The 25,273-nt window shown below is 45.2% G+C and overlaps 1 protein-coding gene across 1 annotated transcript in view; it reads right to left on the reverse strand.

Moving 5' to 3' along the window:
- The window catches only part of mchr2b (melanin concentrating hormone receptor 2b), a 64,398-nt gene extending 45,270 nt beyond the window's left edge, over positions 1-19,128 (reverse strand). Inside the window, exon 1 of the mRNA XM_078549740.1 lies at positions 18,716-19,128. Within this exon, the coding sequence (XP_078405866.1) occupies positions 18,716-19,128 (413 nt within the window). The remainder of the gene's footprint in view (positions 1-18,715) is intronic.
- Between the last annotated feature and the right edge of the window lie 6,145 nt (positions 19,129-25,273).

Below are 25,273 nucleotides of genomic sequence, written 5' to 3' on the forward strand. Positions count from 1 at the left end.
CGGAAGATAAGGTGCTGTTCCTCCAGTTTGTGTTGAGCTTCACTGGAACAATGCAGCAGGCCAAGGATGGACATGTGGGCATGAGAGCAGGGTGGAGTGTTGAAATGGCAAGCGACAGGGAGGTTTGGGTCATGCTTACGGACAGACCAAAGGTGTTCCACAAAGCGGTCACCCAGTCTGTGTTTGGTCTCTCCAATGTAGAGGAAACCGCATTGGGAGCAGCGAATGCAGTAGACTAAATTGAGGGAAGTGCAAGTGAAATGCTGCTTCACTTGAAAGGAGTGTTTGGGCCCTTGGACGGTGAGGAGAGGGGAAGTGAAGGGGCAGGTGTTGCACCTTCAGTGGTTGCATGGGAAGGTGCCGTGGGAGGGGTTTGAGGTGTAGGGGTGATGGAGGGGTGGACCAGGGTGTCCCGGAGGGAATGATCCCTACGGAATGCCGCCGGGGGGGGGTGAAGGGAAGATGTGTTTGGTGGTGGCATCATGCTGGAGTTGGCGGAAATGGCGGAGGATGATCCTTTGAATGTGGAGGCTGGAGGGATGATAAGTGAGGACAAGGGGGACCCTATCATAGTTCTGGGAGGGAGAGGAAGGTGTGAGGGCAGATGCGCGGGTGATGGGCCGGACACGGTTGAGGGCCCTGTCAACCACCGTGGGTGGAAAACCTCGGTTAAGGAAGAAGGAAGACATATCAGAGAAACTGTTTTTGAAAGTGGCATCATTAGAACAGATGCGACAGAGGCGAAGAAACTGAGAGAATGGGATGGAGTCCTTACAGGAAGCGGGGTGTGAGGAGCTGTAGTCGAGGTAGCTGTGGGAGTCGGTAGGCTTGTAATGAATATTGGTGGACAGTCTATCACCAGAAATTGAGACAGAGAGGTCAAGGAAGGGAAGGGAAGTGTCAGAGATGGACCATGTGAAAATTATGGAGGGGTGGAAATTGGAAGCAAAATTAATAAATTTTTCCAGGTCCAGACGAGAGCATGAAGCAGCACCGAAGCAATCATCGATGTACCGGTGAAAGAGTTGTGGGAAGGGGGCCGGAGTAGGACTGGAACAAGGAATGTTCCACATATCCCATAAAGAGACAGGCATAACTGAGGCCCATGTGGGTACCCATAGCCGCACCTTTTATTTGGAGGAAGTGAGAGGAGTTTAAGGAGAAATTGTTCAGTGTGAGAACAAGTTCAGCCAGACGGAGGAGAGTAGTGGTGGATGGGGATTGTTCGGGCCTGTTCGAGGAAGAAATGGAGAGTAATCAGACCATCCCGGTGGGGGATGAAGGTGTAGAGTGGTTGGACGTCCATGGTGAAGAAGAGGCGGTTGGGGCCAGGGAACTGGAAATTGTTGATATGATGTAGGGCATCAGAGGAATCACGGATGTAGGTGGGAAGGGACCGGACAAGGGGAGAGAGAATGGAGTCAAGATAGCAAGAAATAAGTTTCGTGAGGTAGGAACAGGCTGACACGATCGGTCTGCCGGGACAGTCCTGTTTGTGACAAGGTCCAGAGGAAGTTTGAATGGGAATAACAGAATCCTTACCAACAGCTGCCGTCTGAAAAAATGGAAGCAGCCGCTTTGATCTGAAATCACTGAACTCAATGTTCAACAGAAGGCTGTAAAATGCAGAATCGAAAAATAAGATGTTGAAGCTCCGTGTAGGAGGCCAAGACCGGAGCGGTCAGAGAGGAATGGCGAATTAAAATGACAGGTAACCAGTAGCTCGGGTTTACACTTATGAACTAAACAGAGGTGTTCTGCAAAGTATTCACTCAATCTGCCTTTGATTTCCCCAAAGTAGAGGAGATTGTATGCTGAGCAGTGAATATTAAATTGAAAGAAGTAGATGTAAATCGCTATTTCAGCTGGAAGGAGTGGTTGGGATACTGAATGATGGAAAGGGAGAATGTAAGGGGCAGGTGTTCCATCTCGTGCACCTGCACGGAAAGGTGCTGTGGGAATTGGAGTGTGATTGAAAAGCGGAGCAGGCTGTTGTAAAGGGAGTGATCCCTTTGGAATAGAGAAAGGAAAAGGGAGGGAGAGATGTGTTTCTTAGTGACATCATGCTGGAGATGGTGGAAATGATGATCCATTGAATATGGAGGCTCATGAGGTGGAAGGTGAGGACATGGGGAATCCTCACCCTAGTTGTGGGAGGGAGGAGAAGAGGTGAGAGCTGAAGTGTGGGAAATGGAACAGACATGGGCGAGTGTCTGTCAACCACGATGGCCGGGGGATGGGGGGGAATGTTGTTACGGACATGAGGGCAGGATGAATTGAATTATTATTACTTTCCCCCTCTTCTACCCATAACAGTGGTAGTTTGAATTTCTCATTTAATTCAGTATCCTTTCCCTTGTTGAAATGGGCCGTGCTGCATTTCCCAAACCCCGGTTTCAGGTCCGACGTTAAAAATAACCCCACAGCAAATTCTTTAAGGTGAAACAAAATTAGGGTTTATTAACATATTCAAATCCCAAGGGATGGATCATGACACATATTCACACTCATGAGCACACAAGGTAGAAAGGCAGAGAAAGAAAGGGAAAGAAGTTACAAATTGCGAGTTACTAAAAAATATCAAAGGGATTGGCAATAATACACGTGAGTATAGTCCAGTAAGTCAATGTCTAATGAAGGTTCTTTCAGGTGGCTTTGTCTGGCAGGATTCCTGGGTCTTTGTCCTAGGCAGCTAAAGATGCAGAAAAGCATTCTTATATTCTGGAAATTAGTTCACTCTACGTGAAATATAAGATTCTTTCTGGAGATCAGACTTTGAGAGAGATGGAGGTCAGAGTCAGGCTGCTAGCCTGGAGTCCAGTTTTCTCTTCTGAGGTTAAACTGCAACTGAAGACAGAATTCAAAAGTTGTATAACTGATGCAGTTCAAACAGCTCAAGTCTCGGTCACGCAGCAGGGTGGTTTTGGGTCAAGCCATTCAGCTAACGATTTTACTTAAGGACCCCTGTTAAAATCCATTGTATTTTGAGCAGGTAACTATGGAGCTATTAGCATAACATTGGTGATGAGGAGTCATAGGTAGCTCTGCCTTTGTCCAGAGCTGGTTGGGGCAGACATCTTGTCTACTAGTCTTTTGCATTGGCTTGGCTGGAATGTCCATATAATGCAAAGGGGATGTCGTATTCCAGTAGTATGATGAGTTAGCCTATGTCCATTGGAATAGCTTAGAATCTTCCAGAACTACCAGCATGTGACCAGCTGTGGCCATTTTATAAGCCCAGCAATTATCCATTTGAAAAAGAGAACTTAAACAAGAGAATGTGGAAGAGACACAAGTTTCTTTTAGATATTTTTCCTTCATTCCTTCTCAGCATGACAGTGTATTCAAGGTAGTCGTGGGAATCGGTGGGTTTGTAATAAATATTGGTCAATAGCCTGTCCTCAGAAATGGAGACAGAGAAATCAAGAAAGGGAAAAATCGCAGGTGAGGGAAGGGTAGAAATTGGAAGCAAAGTTGATGAAATTTTCCAGTTCGGAATAAGAGCAGGTTATGCCACTGATACACTCATCAGTGAAGCAGAAAAGAAATGAGGAAGGGGACCTGAATAGGAACTGGGCAAAGAATATTCCGCATAATCCCATGTAAAGGATGGTAAAACTAGGACCCATGCAGTTTCCTCTAGCAATATATTTTAATTGAAAGAATTGAGTGGAATCCAAGGAGAAATTTATCTGCCAAAGCCAGAAAGTAAGATCTTTCATTTATATAGTCCTTTCATAGCTTCAGGACTTTTGAAGGTGCTTTAAGCCAATTAAGAACATACGAAAGTGTTGTAATGTCAAAACTCCAGCAGCCGTTTGTTACGACTAGTCCCCAGGCAAGGTCCCCCAATTTGTTAACTTCCCAAATGGGACGCCAATTTTGCTATGCTCCCGGTTGAGGAGGAATGAGCTGGCTCCCCTTCTTTATTTAACACCCTCTGTTAGTCGCAACAAGGTTAATTTAAAATGTATCCCTTCTCCCCATGGATATCTTATCCCAGTCTGTAGATATTTAACTTTTTGAAGGAGCTAATTAACCTGTCTTTCTTGAAAGAAAAAGTAAGTTCATTACTTACTAAAATCCAAGATAAAAATAATAAAAACGCAACACACATACACACAGATCAGAAATTAAAAGTTAAGAGTCGAAATAAGAATTGGAAAATATATATACTAATCAGTCTTTGGCTTGTCCATGAGGCATAGATGGCGGTACCTTGCGGCCATTAAGTTAGCTGATTCTGGTGGAGCTGACTTTGGCAGTTTCGCAGTTGGTTTTAGAGACATTTGGTTCTGCAGGGTGGCTGAAGAGGCTGTCCTATTTCCTTTTTGATTGTGGCTTCTGCTGAGCCTTGCCTCTAGCAATAGTGAGAGATAGAGAGAGAGCCTTTGCCTGAAACTGCAGGGGTGACTAGCTGGTCTTCTTCTTGCTGTCACACCAGCATGCACTGTACTGCTCTGCGGCTTGCTTTTTAACCAATTTTTTTCCTTTCATTCCAGGAGGGGAAAATAGTCATTTTGCATCCATTTCAGAACTTTTTATACATTCTGAGATGTAAATTAACAGGGATGTAAATCAACAGGATTTTTGGGTGACTGCTGAGACATGCAGCAGTCTTTTCCACAACCACAGGAGATTAAAGTTCAGTCATTTTGCATCTTTTCTGTCTCCCTTTCAAGTGTCTCTGCTTGAAGAAGGCCATGGTACCTTTTCAGGTACGACATACCATGTTCTCTCACGACAGATCTGTCAATATAACCCACATAGGAATTTTCCAGAAAGTGGTCACTTTATATTATCAGCCATCTCTTGCTTAGTGTCCTTACTTATATTTCTTAAAAAACATACAAGTCTTCCTTAAAAAGTTCAATGTGCACGTAAGTAATTTGTGGTAATTGGCTTTCGTGACACTATTCATACGCAGCAAGATCTTACAAACAGCGATGTAATAATGATCAGATCATCAGTTTTAGTATATTAGATAAGGGATAAATATTGACCAGGATACAAGAATGTATCCTATGTGCAAATGTGAGACCTCCATCCCTGGCCTCAGTTCTACTCCATTATCATTCCTGCTGGTCAGTGCAGATGTGAACTGTGACCTTTCTGGTCTGTGCAACTCAATACCAGAAAAATAGCACCTCTGCTTATCCAATCCAAACTTTCTTTAAGTAACATTTATTCTATTAATCTGAATTAAAGCTGTAGAATTGTCCAACTTGTTGGTACAAGGGATCGCTTTATTTGCCATATGACTCTAATCAATCACCAAGCTACTTCTTCAGTTCCCATCTGTGCAGTTAATACAATTGTCACATCTTTGCATTCTGTCGGCATGTCTTCATCCAATCTCTGATCTACTTCAATTTCATTTTCCTCTGGTGACAGCTGATGTGCAATAGAGTTGCTTTTACTGCACCTAACAGAAATGAACACTAAACCACTCGTAGCATAGCTATAAACTCAGGTCGACCTATACAAACTTTTGTGACCTTGAGCGTGTTGCTGCTGAACCTTCATTTCATTTGGGCTTTTCATTCCCTACAAAACTATGACAAATGACTAAAAACAGAATCAATCCATGACTCTACATCTTTATGCAATCTTACGAACCCTTATGGCAGAAGTAATGAGCGTTACAGCACAGGATAGTGGTTGCATTGCTTATTTGGAACACAGCTGAATGGGATAGACTGGATGGTCCAAGAATCCTTTTCCTGTCTTTCTGTATATTCATAAAAATGAGCCATTCAGCCCATCAAATCCATGAAGGTGCCTTTCTCCTCAAGAGCCACCTAGGCTAACCCTGCTCTCCTGTTTTCCCCCCATATCCTGAACAACCACTTTTAAGCAACTAAAAAATTTGCTTTTATAAGATTATATGAATTCTACTTCAACAATTTGTGGCAGAGAAATCCAGAAACCAACCATGATCTATAATGAATTTTTGTGTGAGTATCCACTCTTTTTGTGATTGCCTTAAATTATTACCAGCTTGTCAATCTGCAGAAATAGTCTTTCATTGTTTGCCTTATTATCATACTTCACAATCCTGAGGACCTTTGTCAATTCTAGATAAATAGGCGTCAGCTTCTCAATGTAACTTTTCATTCCAAGTAACACATCTATACTGTAACCTTTCAACTGCTTCCATTTATTCTTCCCTAAAGTGGGGTGCTTAAAATTTTTCAAAATACAATACAAACTGCACATAATACTGGCCAAAATACTTCAATTGCCGATTAACAGTGTCGGTTAGTTTGGCTTTCTTCTCTCTTTATCTCTGGTTCCTTTGCTCTTTAGGTCTCTCTTTGTAAAATCAATTTCTGCTATAATTAAGTGGTCTCTTGATTTAATTTTCTGTCCTCCCTCAGTTTTCTTGCCTCCTCTTTCAAATGCGTGTTCATTGTTGCATCAGGTTGGCCCTGCCCTCAACTATTATGCACAAAATGCACTTTCCACCCAACGTCACTAGATCATGCTTTCTGAAGAAACCTTTTGCTGATTTTTTTTTCCCCTGCCCATTATCCAAAGGTACTTAGGCAAAGCCTAGTGCCCCTAACGTTAACGAGTGCGATCTTGAGTATTGCAAACGTAGTCATAAGCTGGAATTTTACACCCCCTCCCCAACTCTGAGGGCAAGATGGCAGGTGAGGATGGCAGTAAAATTGAGTGCCATACCAGTGGTGCCATTCCCAGCACCTACCTGCCACCACCACCCATCCCCGCTGCAATAAAACCTGGTAAATCTTGGTACCGGGCTGGCGGGATGCTGCCCATCGTAGGGACACCCACTCCTACCACCACAATGTTTGAAACACCCGCCTGCATTCCCCCCTTACCATTCCATTCCCCACACTCCCCCTCAACCCCTCATTGAGCCCTGCCAACCTGGTTCTGGTGAGACCCCAGACTCACCTTCCATCTCAGCTCCAATGTTGAATGCCTTCCTCTCAGCCTCACTGCAGTCCCAGCAATGGCCACCACTCCCCGTGGCACTACTGGGACATGTAAGCTACTGGCCCTTAGATGGCAGTTCTCTGAGGTGGGACTCCCTTTTGGTGAGGGGCAGTGGCCCTGTCTCATGCCAGTTAAAGGACGGTTGGCCAGATACTGTCTGCGGGGCAAACCAGTCAGCCAAACAGAGGTCAAGCACCAATCCAATTTCCTTTTGAATTCATTCATCATCTTCTAGGTAGCGAGTTCCAGGTCATTACCACTTACTGAGCAAAAAGCTTCTTCTTTTCATCCTCCCTGCATCTTTTGCTCACAATTCCCCTAGTGCTTGTTCACTCAGCTAATGGGAACAGCTTTTCTTTGCCTACCTTATCTAATCTGACATAATCGTGCACACCTCAGTCAAATGTCCCACCAAACTCTAAGATAAAAGCAAAATACTGCAGACGCTGGAAATCTGAAATAAAAACAGAAAATGGTGGAAAAACTCAGCAGTTCTGGCAGCACCTGTGGAGAGAGAAACGGAGTTAATGTTTCGAGTCCGTATGACTCTTCTTCAGCTCTCTCAGAGGGTTATGCGACTTTGGAACTCTCTGCCTCAGAAGGCAGTGGAGGCGGGGTCATTGAATATATTTAAGGCAGAGGCAGATAGATTCTTGTTAGGCTAGGGAATCAAAGGCTATCGGAGGTAGATGGAAATGTAGAACTCAAAACACAAACAGAGCAGCCACGATCCTATTGACTGGTGGAGCAGGCTTGAGCGGCTGAATGGCCTACTTCTGCTCCTATTTCATACGTTTGTATCTGAGCTGATGAACTAATGGCAATGATGTGCTTGTATCCGCACTGGTGTCTGGTAGTGAAAGAGGGCCTGACACTGGTGGATCTGTCTGTGCCTCCTCCTCAGGTCAAAGGAAGGTCCTTGGGTTGACACATTGTCTTCCTCCCTCAGATGAGCCATTCTCCAGAGGCTTCTGGTACCCCAAGGACCCTTCCTTACCACCTGAGGAGCTACAGACAGATCCACCAGTGTCAGGCCCTCTCTTACTACCAGGCACCAGCGCAGCTACAAGCACATCGGTGGACATTAGTTCGACAGCTCAGATGGTAGGGCACTATGGGGACACCATGACACACTTGCATGAGGAGCTGACAGAGGCAGAGAATGCCCAGGATCCCAGCTGTCGGAGGACTGCTGGAAACCAGGGCGATGTTGAATTTGAGGCAGATGATGTCCAGCAGGATGCGCGGGAAGATCTGGCAGAGATCCCTGAGGGTCTGTGTGCCATGGTCTCTGTCATGGAGGAGTCCATGTGGAGCGTAAGCACTGCGTTGAGCCAGGGATCTGAGCGCACTGCCTCCTCCATAGAGAGAGTGGCCACTCTCATGGAGAGGCAGCTCCAGGAACAGAATCAGGGGTTTCTGGGGACTGTGCTCGGACCTGCAAACCCACACACTGGCAGTGACCGCAATAGCTCCCTGCCAGTGTGAGAGATGGATCAGCACCTAGTCACTCTGCTAGGTGCCCATTCATCAATGGTGAGCAGGGAAGTCCAGACATGCCTCACACTGGTGGATGAGCTGGCTGTCTGCTCTGTGGGCTCCTCTCCGGGCGCTCTGGATGAGGGCGGCAGCTCCTCCGCCCCTCTGCCAGTGACTGTGGCATCTGTTGAGGCCGCAATGATTGAGGAGTGCCCAGCAATGTCACTGCTCAGACCCCACCGGCAGAGGATGATCGCCAAGGTCATCAGGTCTGACACGACAGCAGAGTCAGCAATCTGCCTGCAATGCCACTACCAGGGAGGGGGACACTGAGAAGCAGCACTCGCAAGTGTAAGTTTAAGGCACCGTGAGCACAAGAGGGGCTTTTCACGGGTGACATTCTTCTTTTAATCCATTCATGGGATGTGGGCGTCGCTGGCTAGTCCAGCATTTATTGCCCATTCCTAATTGCCCTTGAGAAGGTGGTGGTGAGCTGCCTTCTTGAAACGCTGCAGTCCACGTGGTGTAGGTACATCCACAGTGCTGTTAGGAAGGAAGTTCCAGGATTTTGACCCAATGACAGTGAAGGAACAGCGATATATTTCCAAGTCAGGATGGTGAGTGACTTGGAGGGGAACTTCCCATGTGTCTGCCGCCCTTATTCTTCTAGATGGTAGTGGTCATGGGTTTGGAAGGTGCTGTCTCAGGACCCTTGGTGAATTTCTACAGTGCATCTTGTAGATGGTACACACTGCTGCTACTGTACATCAGTAGTAGAGGGAGTGAATGTTTGTGGATGGGGTGCCAATCAAGCAGGCTGCTTTGTCCTGGACGGTGTCAAGTTTCTTGAGTGTTGTGGGAGCTGCACTCATTCAGGCAAGTGGAGCGTATTCCATCACACTCCTGACCTGTGCCTTCTAGATGGTGGACAGGCTTTGGAGAGTCAGGAAGTGAGTTACTAACCATAGGATTCCAAGCCTCTGACCTGCTCTTGTAGCCGCATTATAAATATGGCTAGTCCAGTTCAGTTTCAGGCCAATGGTAACCCCCAGGGTGTAGATAGTGCGGAATTCAGCGATAGTATTGCCATTGAATGCCAAGGGGCGAAGGTTAGACTCTGTCTTGTTGAAGATGGTCAATGCCTGGCACTTGTGTGCCACCAATGTTACTTGCCACTTGTCAGCCCAAGCCTAGGTATTGTCACTGGAAAGGATATAAATCTAGATTTTGTTTCAATGGCCTTCATGTTTCCCAGAGGTGCAGGCCTCATCAGTGCCTTATGATAGGCAACAGGGGCAGCAAACTTTATTACAGAGGTCGTAGGTGACATTGGGGTCATGGGATTGCCTCCTCAGAAATTTGTGATGAGGAAGTGGCACTCTTGCCATGAGAGCAAAGCTATGCCTTGGCAGCCTAGCTGAAGGTGCATAGAATCAAGGCCTCCCTGGTGTCCCTGCCTCCTTGGAGGTTCCTCATATCTGCTTCCACGTCCTCACCCTGTGCCTCCTTGGGCTCCTCATCAGTTCCATCAGTAGAGTCATCCTCTGTGGCCTGTGGAGCTGCCTCGGTATCCCCATCCTCCAGTGGGTCCCCCCTTGCCAGTGTCAGATTGTGCACAGCTTAGCATGCAACGATGGTAAATGACACGTGCTCTGGAGGATATTGCAGGGAATCCCCTGATCAGTCCAGGCAGCAGAACCTCATATTCAGCAGCCTAATGGTCATCTCAACCACCGCCCTTGTGGAGGCATGACTCCTATTGTACCTCTCTTCCACATTTGTCCTTGGGTGCCGGAGTGGTGTCATGTGCCACCTTTTCAAGGGATATCCTTTGTCACCCAGCAACCATCCATCCAGCTGATGGTCAGCCTTGGCACCAGGGAGTGAATGGAAGCTGCCAGGGTACTTTGCACAGACTTACAGAATCTGTGTCTTGTGATCGCTTACTATCTGCATGTTCATGGAGCGGAAGCCCTTTCTGTTATCAAAGGCACCCGGCTGACCCGCTGGCACCTTGATGGCCACATGTGTGCTGTCTATGGCACCCTGGATGCGGGGGAAACCCAGCAATCGCTGCAAAGCCTCTAGCTCGCTCAGGCTGGCTGGCTTAGCCCATGCGGAAATGAATGAAAGTGAGGACCCTTCTGAACAGAGCATCAGTGATGACCCAATGCAACTGTGGACAGCTGATTGGGATGCTCCACACAGATCCCCCACTGACCCCTGGAAAGATCGGAAGCAAAAAAATTGAGGGCCACTGTGACCTTCAGAGCCACTGGCATTGGGTACCCACCCACACAATTGGAGGTGATCTCTGGCCCAATAATCTGGCATATTGATGTCACAGCGTCCCTAGAGAGGTGGAATCTCCTGTGGCACTGGACCTTGGACATGTTGCGGTAGCTGGATCGCTGCCTGTACACTCTGGCAGCAGGACAGTGGCATCTTCTGTGGTCCCTTCCGCATTGGACTCCCTGCTGGCCCTGAACCCCCCGTGCCTGCACCTCTCCTCTCACATGTCACTCTCTGGGATGCTACCTGTGGACAGCTAGCCTCCTCTCCCTTCTGCCCCTCTCTTCGTCAGAGGAGGAGGTCCCACCAGCAGTGTAAACAATCACCATTTGCTGAAATGCAGCTGGCATAAGGGGAAAACAACAACGTATGTGAAGACAGTGCTGATTAGTTAGCAAGTGGCATTGCTATGGTGAATGCACCATTGATGGTGACTGATAGTTAACAGCCGAGCAAGAAATTTAAACCAGCTGCCTGGTTTAAATTTCAAACAATGCTTAGCAGTTAACTGTCAGTCACCATCAGTAGTGCATTATCCATGGCAACACCATTTGCCAGCCAATCAGCACTCCCTTCACATACAGTATAAGCTATCATTTTCCCCCTTATATTGGTATTCCTGCGAGTTTCCTGATGAGTGCAAGATGAAAAGATTAGACATGTCCCTCTTTTCAGCAATGCTTTGTATCACACTCATCAAAGTCATTTCTATAAAAAGCAGTGGTCCTGGCACTGACCCATGGGGAACATCACCGTCCAGCATCCTCCAGTTTGAAAAATAACCATTTACTCCAACTCCCTGTTTTCTGTCCTTAAGCCAATTATTTATCCAAGCTGACACTGACTTTTCTATTCCATCAGCCTCAATTTTGGTAACCAGCTTTTTACGCGGTGCTTTGTCAAATGCTTTCTTAACATCCATATAGACAACATCCACTGCATTCCCATTACCCACCCTCTCTGTTACCTCATCAAAAAAATCAATTAGATTAATCAAGCATTATCTTTTACAGATGTGCTGACTCTCCTTAATTAAATCAAACCTCTCCAAGTGGGTCAAGGAGCAGAAGAAGCTACGAGCCACTGAGGGTTGGCAGTGAGAGGGAGGGTCAGGTAGTGTTATGTGGGCAAGCAGGAGGTTTGGGAAGTAGGATCAGTGGTGAGCAGGATTGGCAGTGAGTGAGAGGTAAGTAGAAAGTTACCATATTTCTTCTATATTTTTACATTTATTTTATTATATAAGTCATTTAATTTACCAATACTGGAATTTAACAATATAAAGTATTTCAACTTGCAGGGTATAATGTTTTAATGTATTTTTTTCTCTGACAATGTTTAATTGAGGACTTACTGTATCCCAGCTTTGTGTCTGTGTCCCTAAGCATATATCATCCTCTACCTCTTGTAGCCCTATCTAGCTTCTTGCTACCCTCTTCCTTATCTCTGGCTCAGCACCACACAGGCAGTATGTTTATTAACCGAGTCATTGGAAGTACTTCAAACCTTCTTCTCTCCTCACCACTTTGTCTCTCCTTCAAGCACTGTTACATAAAGAGAAAGGAATATTATGGAGAGTGCACTCCCAGGACACGGAAATACCTGAATCACTTCTCTGCTGACAAAAATGCAGCACAGCAGGATGCCTATGCACTGGTCGGGAAGGGCACAAGTCCCATCCCAGAATAATCTTCACAAGCCTTGCCTGCACTGTGTATTAGAGAAAGAACAAAGATGCACTGACTAAAAGAACAGAATGGGAAACTGACTAGGCAGAAAGAGACAATAGGGAATCAGGATAGGGATTTGGAACACAGTGAGAAAGAAGACGAAAAGAGAAGAGGAAAAAATATTGAGGGGAGATATCAAGCCAATGGGGGTCAGAAGGTCGAAGATGGAAACGTAAAGGATCAGGGAGAGGGATGGCAACTGGAAGAAAGAGAAGAGATTGAAATGGTAAAGAATACATTACATTCTGAAACAAAAACAAAAATAGCTGGAAAAACTCAGCAGGTCTGACAGCATCTGCGGAGAGGAATACAGTTAATGTTTCGAGTCCGTATGACTCTTCATCAGTTCTGATTCATACGGACTTGAAACGTTAACTGTATTCCTCTCCGCAGATGCTGTCAGACCTGCTGAGTTTTTCCAGCTATTTTTGTTTTTGTTTCAGATTTCCAGCATCCACAGTATCTTGCTTTTACATTACATTCTGACCTTTGCAGTGCCAGTTCTTACATTCTAGTCATTATTAGTTCTGGATTTGAAGCAGCTTTTCACCCCAGAGTATTCAATCCACGACATACTGGGGAAAAGTCAGTGGTAGGTTTTAAAATCATCTTATAAAAGCTTTAATATTTATACGCACTGCCTGAGAGCACTTTCAACAGCTTGAATGTAATATTTCAAACACTGTCAGAGGCAGCTTGTATTGAGTAAAGACTGATGAGTGATCCTAGTTAACAAAAATCCCACCTGGTCACATACTGAAAACAAAAGTGCAGTACTGCATGTTTTTGATTATTTGTCTTCCACTAACAACAAATTAACATGTTGAAATGGCAATCTATTTGGCAACTCAAGATGCTCCAGGCTGACTGAAATTGTGCCATGTGGCAAGATGAGCCAAGCATATCGGCTGCAAAGGTTGCACTGCTGGTCTCACAATGTCAGACAGCCAAAAGGATTGTAAAAGATTACAGTGAATGACAAAGGAGTCATTATGACAAAATAAGAGTGCAGCAACTAAGGTTATGTAAGCAAAGTCTGACCTAGTGAATTATTCATTTGTTTGCTTCACACTGTCTCTCAACTTGATATTCCTCATTCTACTTGATCAATTCCTTCTGGGCAGATCTCTCAGCTCTTTACTTTCTCATTTCTTGCTGAATTCCCCTTAGCATAAAGAATCTTTACCTTTTCACCTTATTCAGACAGTTCCCATTCCTTCAGCTGCCTGACACTGTGTGACTGACAGTGCCGGATATTTCTATGGGTCTTGCTGCAGATATTTTACAGGTTCAGATAATTTAATTTAAGGAATTTAATTTAATTTAATTGAAATGTTGTGTAAGTGCTGACAAAATTATATTAAAAAATTGACTGTGGCAATAGAACTCAAGTAGCTCATCAAGATTATCTCCGTTCTACAATGTATCACCTTTCTGAACACACTTGAGTTTCTGTTACTATATATAATACATAAAGATGGAGCTCTATGGAAGATAATTAATACATGTTTAGCAAATTCCTCTCCTATCCCCTAGCTAGTCGCCTGTGTTATGGCAGATAGCAATAGATGAGAGACTTCAGTGATTGAATCATATGGCTTCATCTGACACACTATTGGAACATATAACCTAAACTGGAGTGATAATAGGCATCAGGGGTTACTGCAGAATGACATACCTTATTTTATGTTAGAGAGAGAGTGTGAGAGAAATATTTTATTATTCAGCCCTTGGTAGGGTACAGAGGATATTGCCAGGACTGGAAAGCTTTGGCTACACAGGAAGATTGGATAGACTGTATTTGTTTTGTTTGGAACAAACGAGGCTGGGTAAATTTAACTGAGGTGTATAAAACTGTGAGGGGTCTAGATTGAGTGGATAGAAAGGACCAATTTCCTGTACAGAGGGTTCAATAACCAGGGGAGTATAAATTTAAAGTATTGGACAGATGGGTAAGAGGGGAAATGAGGAGAAACTTTTTCACCCAGAGGGCAGTGCCTAAAGAGTTATAGAGACTGAAAACCTCATCATGTGTAAAAAGAACATGGATATGCAATAGAAGTGCTCTAATCTGCAGGGCCACGGACCAAGAGCTGAAAAGTAGGATTAGGCTGGATAGCTCTTCTTCAGCTAGGAGGGGCAGGATGGGCCAATTGGCCTCCTTCTGTGCCATAGATTTATGATCTAGAAGGAGAACGTGTTATCTTTGGATTTCAAGGGGGTATTGGAAATTAAAAGGACCTGTTGGCACCTCTGGTAAAATGCTGAACATTTTGAATGGCCTCTGAATTCAGTGATATATTTATCTCTCTTCTCTCTCTCTCTCTCTCTCTCTGTTTAGGACATCCCCTAAAAATCCCTGATTGGGGTGGTGAACAGCCAGCAATCATAGTACACATTGATATGAATGACATTGGCAGAAAGAGGGATGTGATCCTGCAGTCAGTATTTAGGGAGCAAGGTAGGAAATTAGCAAGAAGGACCCCAAAAGCAGTAATCTCCATATTATTCTCAGTACCACATGCAAGTGAGTATAGAAATAGGAGGATAAAACAGATGAAAGTGTGGCTGGAAAGATGCTGCAGGTGGGAGGGCTTTAGATTCTTGGAATATTGAGACTAGCTCTGCCCGAGATGGAACCTGTACAGGCCACTGGGTGCCTTGTGGGGTGTTTTACTAGTGCTATTGGGAAGGATTTAAAATAAGTTGGCAGGGGTATGACAACCAGGAGTTAACATCAGAGAGTAATATCAAGGTGCACAGAATACTGGGACAGATAGGAAGCACTAAAGTAGGGAGTAGTAAGTTATTAGGGTGGGATCAGAGTTAGGAAGAAAGTAATAAAGTCTAAATTGAGATTAATGTGCATGTTTGTGAATGAGTGTGGTAAATAAGATTGTTGAGTTACAGGCGAAGATCGCCATGTGGAAATATGGGCAAGAATTTTTCCTATGGCAGGAGCGGGCAGGGGCAGACATGGAGCCGATCGCCGCCCGCAATTGGCTGTGCACTGCCATTTTACGCGTAGCACACGGCTAGTAGTGCTACTACCTGTGTGGGTGGGGGAAGGAGGGAGAGTCAGGGCCTGTGCTCTTTGATGCATGCGCGTGAAAGAGCGCAGCAATCTCCCTGAGGCAGCTCCGTGTCTCAGGGAGGTTAAGTAGATAATAAAACATTTTAATAAATAAAGTAAAAAATTATTTAAACATGTCCCCTCATGTGACAGTGTCACATGAGCTGGGACATGTTTGTGAAGTTCGCAAAATTTATTTAATTATTTTATAAAACCTTCAGGGAACCTCATCCCGCTCTTCACCTGCCCACTAACATTAATGTTGGGTAGGCAGGGTTCCGAACAAGGTTAATGGCTTTTTTAATGGCTTTACTAAGCCGTTGACGGTTCGGTATGCATGCAGCCACCTCCGGCGCGCACCCACCAAACAAAATATCAAAATGATGCATGCTGAGGGACGCACGCCCGATGTCATCGCGTGTCATTTTATGCATCGGCGTGTCAGGCCCGTCCCCGCACACTGACAGCAGTATTCTGCACATGATGTTGTGGCTATAACAGAGACTTGGCTCAAAGAAGGGCAGGACTTTGTGTTAAATGCTCCTGAATACAAAATGCACAGGAAAGATAGCAAAGAAAGAAATGGGGGAGAAGTGGAGGTATTGGTTAAGGAGGGCACTGCAGTGCTGGAGAGAGAGAATATCTCAGAGGGGCGATGGACAGAATCTATTTGACTAGAGCTAAGGAACAAAAAAGGTGCAACTACATTGCTCAGAAAAGTCCATAGGCCACCAACAAGTGGAAAGGATGTAGAGGAACAAATTTGCAAGAAAATTACAGAGAGGTGCAAAAATTATAGGAATTATAGGAGGGATGATGCAAACATAGACTGGGATAGTAGTAGTGTAAAGGGCAGAGTGGAGCAAGAGTTCCTAGAGTGTGTTCAGGAGAATTTTCTGCAGCAGTATGTTTCCAGTCCAACAAGAGGGGAGATACTGTGAGACTTGGTTCGCGAGGATGAGGTGGGCTAAGTGGATCAAATATCAATAGGAGAATATCTAGGGAACAGTGATCATTGTATCTTAAGGTTTAGGTTGGCTATCGAACAGGACAAAGAGCAATTTAGAATAAGAATAATTAACTGGGGGAAAGCCAACTTCATTGGGGTAAGAATGGATCTAATCACAGATTCACAGAATTGTTACTGTGCAGAAAGAGGTCATTCAGCCCATCATGTCTGCACCAGCTCGCCGAATGAGCAAGTCCCTTAGTTCCATTCCCCTGCCTTCTTCCTGTAACCCTACACATTCTTCCTTTTTCTGATAATAGTCTAATTCCCTTCTGAATACTTTAATTGAACCTGCCTCCACCACACTCCCAGGTAGTGCTTTCCAGACTGTGTGAAAATATTTTTTCTTATGTCGCTTTTGCTTCTTTTGCCAATTACTTTAAATCTGTGCCCTCTTGTTCTCGGCCCTTTCGCAAGTGGGAACAGTTTCTCCTTACTTACTCTGTCCAGACCTCTCATGATTTTGAATACCTCTATCAAATCTTCAATCAGCCTCTCTTCTCTAAGGAAAATAGTTCTAACCTCTCCAATCTATCTTCGTAAATGAAGTTTCTCATCCCTGGAACCATCCTTGTGAATCTTTTCTGCACTCTCTCCAATGTCTTCACATCCTTCCTAAAGTGTGGCACGCAGGACTAGACACAGTACTTCAGCTCAGGTCAAATTTGTGTCTTACACAAGTTCAACATAACCTTCTTGCTCTTGTATTCTATGCCCCTACTAATAAAGCTTAGGATATGGTATGCTTTGTTAACCACATTCTCAATCTATTCTGCCACCTTCAATGACTTATCCACATATACACTCAGGTCCCTCTGCTCCTGCATTCCCTTTAGAATTGTATGCTTTATTTTATATTGTCCCTTCATATTCTTCCTACCAAAATGAATCACTTCACATTTCTCCACATTGAACTTCATCTGCCACTTGTCTGCCCATTCCACCAACTTAGACCTTGATGTATATGGCACAATTTCAAAATTTGCGGGTCATACAAAACATGGAATCATTATGAACTCTGAGGAGGATAGTGTAAACCTTCAAAAGGGCATAGACAAGTTGGTGGAGTGGGTGGACAGGTGGCAGATGAAGTTCAACGATTGAGATCATAGTCAATAAAGCATGCAGTATCATAGGCTTAATTATTAATGGCATAGAGTATAAGAGCAAGGTGGTTATATTGAATTTGTATAAGATAGTAGTTCGGCCTCAGCTGGAGTATTGCGTCCAGTTCTTCAGAATTAGACTGTTACCTGAAAAGAAAAAATGTACAGGGTTAGAGGGAGAAGCCAGGAGAATGACATTAAGGGTATTGCTCATTCGGAGAGCCTGTGCAGACACGACTGGCCGAATGGCCTGCTCCTGCGCTGTGACAATTCTGCGATTCTATTGACGCGTTCCTGGAGTTCCCCGGCAAATGTTAGCACACTCCCAAAGATCCCTTTCCTAAATTCCGGAAGTATCAGCAATGAAATCACAACCGTGCAGAGAAATCACTGCAAAAAGTTCTCATTAATATACAGCAACCGCAATTACTCAGCTGAGTCAAAAAACGAAGAAATCTGACGAGAGACAGACAAATATTCTGCCCTTCACTCGCCCTCTTACCCCACTCCCCCCAGCCACCACCATGAGATTCCCTAGTAAAGAAACTGCTTGGGAATCCCAGTTTGATCATCAGAGCTACCCTTCTTGTTTCGTCCTCTACACTACAGCCCCATTAAACTGCTGAATATCTCCACATAATTTGTTCCCCGTGGAGCTTTACTGTATTATAAAGATTCAGAGACCGAATAAGCAATCTCCTTTCCACCCTACCCCCCCACCGAGTCTTAGTCACCTTCATCCCACACAAGCTCCAGAGAATAGTTATACCGCCGAGAGGGTTTAGATAAATACTCTAACCCTATCAATAAAAAAAATGAATATAAATGTTTTAGGGTTGTTGGGAGAGAGAATATTAATCTTCAATTACCACATTTATACTTTCCAGATGGTTACTAGTAACAAAAATAGTGCTGGCCCATTAAACTCTCCCATAAAACTTTACCAAACACTCATTCATAAACCTTGAAGATTTGTGTATTTGAGGGGGGCGGTCACAATGTGGAACCAATGGAGGATTTTTATAGGTCTGATCTGTAACTTGAATCTCCCCAGTTTTCTTACCTGTCCACACACAGGACGGTAATGATGCCCACTGTAGTGAACTGGTTGGTGACATCCAGGACCGTTACTGCCTTGCACATGAATTGTCCGAAGACCCAGTGCCTGTCCCTGACCAGTTGGTGGATGGTGAAGGGCATTCCCATTAGAAACAGCAAGTCGGCGATGGCCAGGCTCAGTACGTAGATGTCCGACACCCCTTTGGTTTTGCACACCAGCAGCGTGTAAATGACCAGGCTGTTCGCCCCGATACCGACGATGCACAGAATGCCGTAGACAGAGGGCAAGATGTGCATCATGGTGGTGTTGTCCAGAAGCTGCCCGGCAGCAATCTCCGAGGAGCTGTTCGACATGATCAAGCCTTCAGAAGCGTTCAGCCCCCAGCTCCCTCCATCGGTTCGGTTCGAACTCTCCATGTCCAGGGACAGAGTCCAGGAGCTGGATTGTGATTCCAAACCCGAGCCCTCTCTTGAATGCTGCTTAATCAGTGACTTGAGCTTGTCAGTGCCAGGGGAAAGTACTTGGTCAGCTTCAAACACTAAAAATGTCTGTTTCGTTGGCTATTTCAATCGTTTAAAATGGTGCACCCTCCACATTTATCATCCTCTGCTCAACAGGTATATTGTTGTAGTTATCTCGCAGTCTTGGCCACTAAAGACTTGACTGAAATGAGTCATTGAAGTCGCTGCTGCCTGTTTTATCTTCTCCAGGGCTACTAATCGAATCAGTTAGAGCATGAGATGCATCAACTCTTTTCTTCTCCGCCGATGCTGCCAGACCTGCTGAGTTTTTCCAGGTAATTCTGTTTCAGTTAGAGCATGAGGCTGGTGAAAGATCCAGCGCCAGTTTGTGAAGTGGCTGTTGCATTTTTGCTATGAGATGCTTGAGGCAGGAGTCTGACTGACTTTCCTGTACGATCCCTACACAATCTCAACGCGGAAAGTGTGCCAAAAAAAGGGTGTTTGAAGTTGGGAAGCGGACAATGGGCGTCTTGAAGGACAACTGGAATTTATCCGGGGGTTACCTCAGTGACCATGGAGATGTCTTGTCCAAACAAGGAAGATCAGATTTACTATTTTGACTGTTGCCACAATCGCTTTACACCTTATTCGTTTATGACAGAACCGCTGGAAAGATATTCAAAACAAATTAGCCTTTTGGGAAAGAATAGCATTTGTATAGCCTGTTTACCTCCTGGGGCAATTCCAAAGTACCGTACAGCCATTGAAGTGCCTTTGAAGTGCAGGCATTGTTGAACTGTGGGGATGTGGGGCAGCCAATTTGTACACAAGGTTTCACAAATAGCAATCAGGGCCCAGAGTTTGTGGAAGTTTTGCTGGCAAACTGTCAGATTAATGCAGGAATCCTGAAGTTGTGGGTTGCCATACAGTGCTTCACCACAGGCTATTCAGACACACCTGGTTCAGGAACACAGTTAACGTTTCGAGTCTGTATGACTCTATTTTTACTTAGTTCTGTTGAAGCGTCATACGGACTCGAAACGTTAACTGTGTTCCTGAACCAGGTGTGTTGGTTGGTCAGGTTTAATAGAACTCTGAATTGCTATGCCATCAGAGCTGTTGTGATCTGAGTGAGAGGGTTTGTAGACGTACCCCGTGCCCTCCGAGGAATTTGGATGGACACAGTTGCTGATGAATGTTACTCAAGGGCCAAAGTGATTGAGTGGGAAGTGAGATTCTATGTAACAGAGGTACATATGCCCACGTGTCCACCCTTGGCCTACTGTAAAGTTCCAGTGAAGCCCAATGCAAACTGGAGGAACAGCACCTCATCTTCCGATTAGGCACTTTATAGCCTTCCGGACTTAACATTGAGTTCAATAACTTAAGACCATGAACTCTCTCCTCCATCTTGACCCCTTTTTAAATTAAATTGGGTTTTATCTTTGTAATTTTAATTTTAATTAATTTATTTGTTTGTATTTATTTTATTCATTTTTTAAATCCTTTTTCCCCAACCACCACACCCCACCCCAACAGGGCCATCCGTCACTGGTTTCTACATTGTGCTTTTACAGAGTGCTGACCCTTGTTCTGCTATTAACACATTCTGCTTTTACCTTTATGCCACTTCTTTACTCTTTACCACTACCATTAACACTTCCTTTGTCTTGTGTCCATGACACCTTTGTCAATCTCTCCTACCTATCCCTCACCTTCTATCTTGCTCCACCTGCTCCACCCCCTCCTACACAGTATAATTCCATCACATTTCTACTCTTTAGCTCTGAAGAGTCATACAGACTCGAAACATTAACTCTGTTTCTCTCTCCACAGATGCTGCCTGACCTGCTGAGTTTTTCCAGCATTGTTTGTTTTTATTTTAGGTTTCCAGCATCCACAGTATTTTGCTTCATCTTGGTGTTTAATTCATTGCCACTTCTCTTCCAAGAATGCCTACATTGTTCAATAAATCACATTCCCATCATTCAACCATCAACAATCTGTAACAATTAGGAATCAGGCCAAAAATTCAGATACTCAACCTCACCCTCACGTGGTTGCCAATGCTGCCAGCCTCAGACACACCTCTTGCTGCTTTCACATAGCGGCCGCTCTTCAGCCAAACTAATTGCAACGAACTCACTGTCATTCTTCCCTCTCTCATGCAGGACAAGGTGAGCCATATGAGCAGCCAGAGCAACCAGAGGATGGGCATGGCTGCAACTTCTGAGCACTCTAGAGGAGATGTTGCTTCACATCATGAGGCCAGCAGTGACTGAAGCCATTGCATCTGGTGTTGTTGAGGATGATAGTATGTTCCCACCCTTTAGGCTTTCTCAAATCTCACTTCACCCTCATCCTTCTACCAGGCATATACTGCAAGCTACAGGCTGGTGTGACCATGGACCTCTTATTTTCCACTGCTCCAGGGCACCATATCCCTACTTACAGCATCCTGAACCTTCTCTTCTGCAGTTTGGCTTCCAGAGACCCAAGATTTTCTGCCTGATCAGCCAGTGCAGCCTCACACTGAAGGGGGTGAGCCACACCAGACCTCTGTTGAAGAGGTACCTTCAATTGATCTGACAGTCCCAGCTACCAGCTCAGATACTGGCATTGTGCATATCTCAGAGTGTGGCATTGAGATTGAGTCAGGATCACTACATGGTGATTTGCCAGGCACAAGTGGCCTGCAGCCAGTCAAGGAAAGGATAGCGCATGTGCCAGCTCCTCAGAGGAAGAGATCACAGACAAGAGAATTCAGGGGAGGACTTCAATGGGACAGAGTACAGGAGACTGCTAATGGGAATTCAAACTGAGAGGCCTGGGGCATTGGTTGCCATTTAGCCTGCTGTCATTGTACAGGAGCATGGAAGAGTCCGGCTCCAACTTGGCACAGAGCTTGGAATCCATCCTTTAGAGCCTGGAAGTAGTGGTCAGCATTTGTGAACCCAGCTGTGATGCATCATTTGATGGCCTAAGTCTCAGTGCTGTCATGGGAGTTTAGTCTGAGATCATGATTCCCATGCCTGGTGCCTTGCAACCCCAGCTTGGTACCACATATCATCATTGTTGCAGACAGCTCAAAGTGCCCAAAGGGTCATGCAGGGTGTCATAGCAGTCCAGCGATCTGTCCTTCAACAGGCACCACCCAGTGGAGTGGTAGTAGTTCTGTTGTGCACAAAAGTGTGTCCTCTCTCAGGAAGGAAGTATTTGTACTCCCACTACTTCCACTCCAACACTGGCCTAGCCACCGCCTTTCAGCCATGCAGCCCAGACTGCTGCTGCTGCCCATACCAAGGTAGAGCAGTTCAAAGCCAGATTCACACAAAGCTCAGCATTGATCAAGGTCTTCCCACAAGGTCACCTGCAGTCTACCCCAGCAGCCTTCCACCAGCTATGCTGCAGGCACTGGGATAGCACTGCTTAGAAACACTAGGACAGGCAAGGGCATCTGCAGGACAGGGATTAAGGGAATGTACACATGCGATTAGTTCAGTTTTGTATGTATTGTTGGAAATATTGGATGAACATGTTATGGAATGATATTTGTGTGTGTCTTTTATTTCAGAATCTTGATCAAAGAGGATGCTGTGATAATCTGTAGCAGATGAATTGAAAGGTGCGGAATTGCGAGCAACTGTGATGTGGGGATGGGATCTCATGGGAACCGCAATCTGAATACTCATTCACAAACAGCTCATCTGGCAGGAAGGTATCCTGGCAGTCTCCCCTGCTTCGTCCTCCTTCACTTCCTCCTTCTCCTCCTCTTTCTCCTCCTCCTGCGATGGCTTCTGAAGGCCTGGTGGGCACTGGCTGCACCCTCATGATAGTGAGGTTGCAAAGGATGCAGCAGGCCATTAGGAATCTGTACAGGCTCCAGCAAGTATTGGAGAGCTCCTCCTGAGCTGTCCAGGCACTGGACCATTGCTTCAGGATACCGATGGTTTGCCCCATGACATTCCTGGTCATTCCATGGCTCTCAATCTACATGTGCTGTTTACAAAGGTAGGATGTTGGAATGGAGCCATGAGCCAGGTGTAAAATGATACCAAGTAGCCAGCCTTCATGGCAGCTGAAACATAGTGGGAAGAGCTGACTGCCACGGGATGAATGTGTTGTGGCTGATGCTAGTGGAGCGGGCATTCACCGAGAGGATCATCTGGTCAAGGTTGCATGCCAACTGAAAATTGTTAGAGTGGTAGCCCTTGCAGTTACGGAACATCACTCCGTTAACATGTGGGCCAGACAGAGCTATGTGAATTGTAGCCTGCACCATTGGTAATCCTGCTAGCCTTGCAAAGGCACATGCTCACTCCTCCTGCTTCTCACTGGTCAGTGAGAAAATTAGGAAGTCCCCTCTCCTTCTGTACAGGACCTCTGTCACCTTCCTAATGGACAATGAACTACAAAATGTTACTAATGTTCCCGCCTGGAAGAATCCTGGCATGAATAATGGTGTCCACTGTGAGTGCCATCCTTGCCTTGTTGTGTGGCTGCAGGTTGAGTTGTAGGAGATGGCACAGTTCAGTGAGCACCTACTTGTTGAAATGTAAGCTCCTCATACACTACTCCTGGATAAGGTAGAGGTATGTGAAATGTTTCCTGTAGACCCTTGGTGGGTACGGCCTCCTATTACAAGTCCTCTTCCTCCCTCCGGGCACAGCTTCCCCTCTCTTCTGCCTATGCTCCATCCCCAAATCACCCCATTACGGAAGCAGGCTTTCCTCTGGAAGGTCTTCAAATTCCTCTGGCCTCCTTGTTAAAATCCAGCAACAATTCCTTGTAAATCCATAAGGTTTGTAAAACTCCTCCAATACACACAACACAGTACTTCCACTAACTCAGCAGCAGCAAAATTAGTATAAAAAAAACCCCTCACCTGAAGGCTGCTTGGTCAGCCATTTAAATAACACTAGTGAGGGTTCCCTCAGGCAGCTGAACTGGTGAAATTGATGAAACATGGTGAAATTACAATGGGGAATAAGGAAATAGCGGAGACATTAAGCATATATTGTGTGCCTGTATTCGCAGTAGAAGATGCAAAGGATATAGCAGAAATTATGGGGAATCAAAGGTCTAATGAAAGTGAGAAAATTAAAGTAATTAATATGAGTAAAGAAATTAATGAAATTAAAAGCTGACAAATCCCTTGGACATGTGGTTAACATCCAGGAGATATAAAGGAGGCAGCTGCGGATGTAGGAGGATGTATATAATTGGAATAAAGTTTGAGGGGGGAGGTGTAGAGTAAAGGGCTAACATCAGAAGCACCTGATGCTGATGTAACTATGATGTAACATCACATGACTAAGTAGCAGAGATCTGGAGGGTGGAGGAGTCCAACCTTGTGCAAAGTTTCTAAGGTGTATGTAGAGCTGTAAATAAATGATAATAGTTTTAACTACAGCCTTGAGTATCTACTTAATCACGGAATTACAGAATTGTTACAGTGTAGAAGGAGGCCATTCACCCCATCGTGTCTGCACCAGCTCTCTGAGCATTTTAACTTAGTGCCAATCTCCTGCCTTTTCCCCAAAACCCTGTGCATTGTTTCTATTTAAATAATCATCCAATGCCCTCTTGAATGCTTCAATTGAACCTGACTCCACCACACTTCCAGGCAGTGCATTCCAAACCCTACTATTCGCTGTGTTAAAAAGTTTTTCCTCACCTCACATTTGCTTCTACAGGGAAGTAGACAAACCCCAAAGAACCCTACCTAGACCCCGAACACACAACAAAACATGGTGGCAATGGATAGTGTGTAGAAAACCCAGAAAAAGCTCCAAAAAGCAGCTACAGACTTGGCAAGTCAAGAGATCCTCAAAAGGAGGATGAAAGAAACAGGTTCAAAACTCAGCAGAAAGTTGGAGCATCACATGTGCAGCAGACACAAGCCGAGACACAGACCACAGACCCGGGGTCTGGACAGCAGTGAGTACACACCAGAATCAAGAAACAACACCAGTGAGGCAGCAACAAGTCCAGAGCTTGGTACAAGCATGAAATCTATACAGCCACTCCCGGAACCTTCCCAAAGCACTGAAGGCACACAACAAGCTCAGCACTAGGACAACTGGAGAAAGAGGCTTTC

This window comes from Cetorhinus maximus, chromosome 10 (genome assembly GCF_964194155.1).
Source record: "Cetorhinus maximus chromosome 10, sCetMax3.hap1.1, whole genome shotgun sequence".
Taxonomy (NCBI): domain Eukaryota; kingdom Metazoa; phylum Chordata; class Chondrichthyes; order Lamniformes; family Cetorhinidae; genus Cetorhinus; species Cetorhinus maximus.